This window comes from Morone saxatilis, unplaced genomic scaffold (genome assembly GCF_004916995.1).
Source record: "Morone saxatilis isolate NCDOM2014 unplaced genomic scaffold, NCSU_SB_2.0 Contig15, whole genome shotgun sequence".
NCBI classification, from domain to species: domain Eukaryota; kingdom Metazoa; phylum Chordata; class Actinopteri; family Moronidae; genus Morone; species Morone saxatilis.
The window spans coordinates 16,536,802-16,540,611 of NW_023339707.1; the positions used below are offsets into that span (position 1 = coordinate 16,536,802).

At 44.4% G+C, this 3,810-nt stretch overlaps 1 protein-coding gene across 1 annotated transcript; it reads right to left on the reverse strand.

Annotated features, from left to right (window-relative positions):
* Positions 1 to 2,110: 2,110 nt before the first annotated feature.
* LOC118323856 (amphoterin-induced protein 3-like) lies at positions 2,111 to 3,490 on the reverse strand. The gene has a single exon (XM_035655895.1). The coding sequence runs from the start codon at positions 3,488 to 3,490 to the stop codon at positions 2,111 to 2,113; it is 1,380 nt and encodes a 459-aa protein (XP_035511788.1).
* Positions 3,491 to 3,810: the final 320 nt, after the last annotated feature.

The window sequence follows — 3,810 nt, forward strand, 5'->3', positions numbered from 1 at the left end:
CGGAAATTGACAAAGCACCTGTTTTTTATCCTCGTGGTAATCTCCTAAAACCTAACCTCAACTCATGACACCATGTAATGTCTCCGGTTTGAAAAAACAACGGGTCACGACACGCTCTCATACAAGATGTTACATCACACGGGCGCGTAGCGGTATGTTGCGTAATCCTCGGTGAGGAATTTGAATGTTGCTTACCATTGTGAAAACATTTTGAACTGTTAAACTTTTAAAAGCCAAATGTAACAAGCCAGTAGCAGTGTGATTAAACAGAGTGGTGCATCACAATACAGTGCTCTCCCAGTCTCACGGATTTTTGCTTAATCCCTGAGAGTTTAATGGTGATGAAACTCGGCGCTGCCAAAGAGCTGGTGTGTCCCAGTTTCATGCACGGCTACCCATTTGATTTCAGATTCCCACCTTTTTTCTCTGTGAATTTACATTCAAGTTGCACAACAATATTAGTCCCCTCGGGCTTGAAAGGAGTCAAGTTTTAATTAAGGATTTAGGAATAATCAAAGACCCTCCTCTAACGATATGCTCTCCTTTTGTGAGATGGAGTGGTTACTGACAACTTCTCTTTGACATTATATGAAGGATTACATCTAATCCTATTCAATCTCGATGCAATCCCTAGTCTGACCCAGTGTTTGCATTAAGATTAAACTACAATCTCAAAACATAATGGATGCCTGGAGAAATTGATTTGTTTCTTTTGAGGCTACTGTTGGTCTCATTGGGTTTTAAATATCCCTTCATCCTCAACCACCCATACGCTCTCTTTGGTCTTTCATGTCATCGACTTAATGTTCCCATCCCACACACTTATGCCCTGTCATGGCAGTGCATGTGCAAGTCCTTGTGCAACATTTTCTTTCATCCCTGGTGTTACAGTGTGTAATTCTGTCATTGGAAGCATGTTACACTGAATTGAAAAAAACACAACAACAAACAAAGCTATACAAAGTAATGCCCTCCTCTGGGTTTACGTCAGTGCTGCTTGAAGTATTTGTCACTTCAGTTCGAATTTTGTGGTTGTGTTTGTTCCGCAGTGTTCAAAGTGCTCTGCTGTGTTTGATCAAAGAGATGCTGTCTTTGAAGAGCAGTCCAATTGCTGTTTGTTTTTGGTTTGTTGACACTCCTGATTTCTGTACTTCACTATTTGCCAGATAAGCAGAGCGCAGATAGGGAGTCATTGTTTTTCGCTGCCAGATTAATGCAACAGGTTTATATGAGATATGTATATGTATGATGGATCACTGCAGAATGCACCTCTGTTTTCTGCTAGAGTGTGTAAATGTTTGCTGAAAGCTATTGTGTCTGCACAAAAACATTCATTGCTTTCCTTGCTGTATCTTAATTCCTCTTTTTGTATATGATAGCAATGTATTTGCTAAAAGTGCCTTCTAAACCAAAGCTATATCAGCAGAGCAGGCAACTGATTTAAAGGGACCAAATCTTTTATTGGGAACACAGGGAACACAAGTTTTCAGAAGTTGGATAGAGTTTCAGGTTGCTCCATGTTTAAGCTACATATTATAAGAGATATGGGCTGTATATTTAAAGTTATCTTCAGCGGGTGCAGTGCAGGCGCTAGGCCTGTCTCTACAACGCTAAATATGGAGCACCTCCACTCAACTACGATACACAGGCTGAGCTTACTTCCTGCAGTCCGTTAAAATCGTAAACTTGCAGCGTTTTTCCAGGGCTTTTAATCCTTGTTAACCACTTTCTTTGAAAAGTGAGCCAGATTCCTTCTCTGATCCCGAGAGAAATATTCCCCCCTGGTACCGTACGTAGAGAAGTTATTAGGTGATTTTTAGGGCTGATAATGGCTCTACTGTGATTTACCAATGTCAATACACAGAGGGTAATAAACCAAAGTTGAAACTTTCATTTCGACTACTGGGCCAGATGACAGAGAAGACAGACAGTTTTTAACTGCAGCTGGCAGTCGGGAGAGAGACATGATGTTCTTTTTTCCTTTTACAGTGTTAACACTCACATCTGATTGTATCTCATGGCTAATTCCTGAGTAAGGAGTTTTGCTTTGTCCAGAGGTCTTTTGTTTGCAGAGAAGAGAGAGAGAGAGAGGAAAAAAACATGTTCAGCATCAACTTTCTGGTGTCCATTCTGTTCCATCTTCACTTAACATTGGCTCCATGAATGCTACATGCTTGTTAGTTTGGAGTTTACTTTCTCTGGTTGAAGGGGAGAAAACGGAAATTAGGGTGCTGGGGTCGTAGGTCGCAATGGGGATAACAGGAGGTTTGGGCTGTTTGCAGCAGCTGCAGCGACATGGAGTCAGGTAGAGGTAAATGAGGATGAAGACCAAAGTCACCACACAGCCCAGCAACGTTGTGTAGCCGGTGTTGAATGACTCTGCTGCTGGCAGCAGCACCGTCACATTCACCTCACGGGTTGCATTCAGTGCCTGTTTAATATCCAAAGCGGTGCACACGTACAGACCTGAGTCATTGACCTTGGCTGCTTGGATCTCCAAGGTACCATTAGCAAACTGGCTAATTAGCGTGTCATTTATGCTGGTCTGGGTGATGTACCCCTTGCTGGGGGAGAGCCATGTAAATGAGAGTTCTGTGCTATTCAGGGACGTTTGGCAGTCTAGACGTACTCTTCCTCCCTCTGAAACCAACACGTTGGAGAGGAGCACAGTCACTGGCTCTGAGACTGCTTTTTCCACAGTGCAATTGTGGAAGAAACGGTTGTGTCGTAGGAACCGGATGGACGCTCGTGGGTCCCCATAGATGCTGCAAGTGTGCTCATCCGTGAAGTCCTTCAGTGAGTCATAACCCCTCAGATCCCAGTGCCAGAACACACTGTACATGGAGCAGTCACAGATTAGAGAGTTGTTATGGAGGTACAGCCCCCGCTGCACCAACCTTGGCAAAGCTTTCACATCCTCCCATGGCAGACGACTCATACGGTTGGACGAGAGGTCCAGCATGATGAGGAAAGGATGAGTGTGGTCTTGGATGGAGAAGAACGGGAAGTGTGTGATCTGGTTGAGGCTGAAGTAGGCCTTTTTTAAACTGCTCAGACCGCTCAGTGTGCCGGCCTCTACCTGTGCAATCTTATTATTGAAGAGAAGGAGCTCCTCCAGCCTCCAAAGCCCCTGAAAGTAGTGCTGCTCCACCACTTGCAGCTTGTTGGAGGACAAGTCAAGAAGCCTGAGGCCAGAGGCGTTGTGAAACACCCCATGGCCGAGAGAGCTGAGCTGGTTTTGGGCCATTCGGAGGTTTTCCAGTCTGGGCATCCTTTTGAAGCTGCCCGGGTTCAGCCAGGAAAGTTGGTTGTGGCTGAGGTCAAGGGTGACCAAGAAGGCGGGCAGGGACAGAGGTAGCTTGGTCAGACCACTGGAGCTACAGCTCACTGTGTCAGATACACAGAGGCACATGGACGGACAGGTCTCCTTCGAGCTGTGGAGGAGACAGAGCAGCACCAGGAGAGGGCCGGGATACAGTCCACAGGTCATGTTTTCTGAAAGTCGTATCCTTCAAGGTTTTTTAATCCCTCTGGCTCTTCCTAGTCGGATAAGAATCAAATGAGAAACAGCATGATATATTAAACAGCTATTCTTTTTTGACCCACCTGAAAAATGTAGTAGCCACAAATCCTTTTTGCCCCCGCAAAAATCTCACAATAACCTCAGACTATTTAGAAATGTTTCTGTGCTTCAAATCAACGTAGACATGCAACCAGAGCTGCAACGATTAGTAGATTCATTGATTAGTTGCCAACTATCATATTACTTGCAAACTATTTTTCATCAATTAATCGTTTTGAGTCATTTTT

Excerpts from the sequence above, each read along its gene's own strand:
- LOC118323856 (XM_035655895.1), bottom strand. The coding sequence starts at position 3,490 with ATGACCTGTGGACTGTATCCCGGCCCTCTCCTGGTGCTGCTCTGTCTC.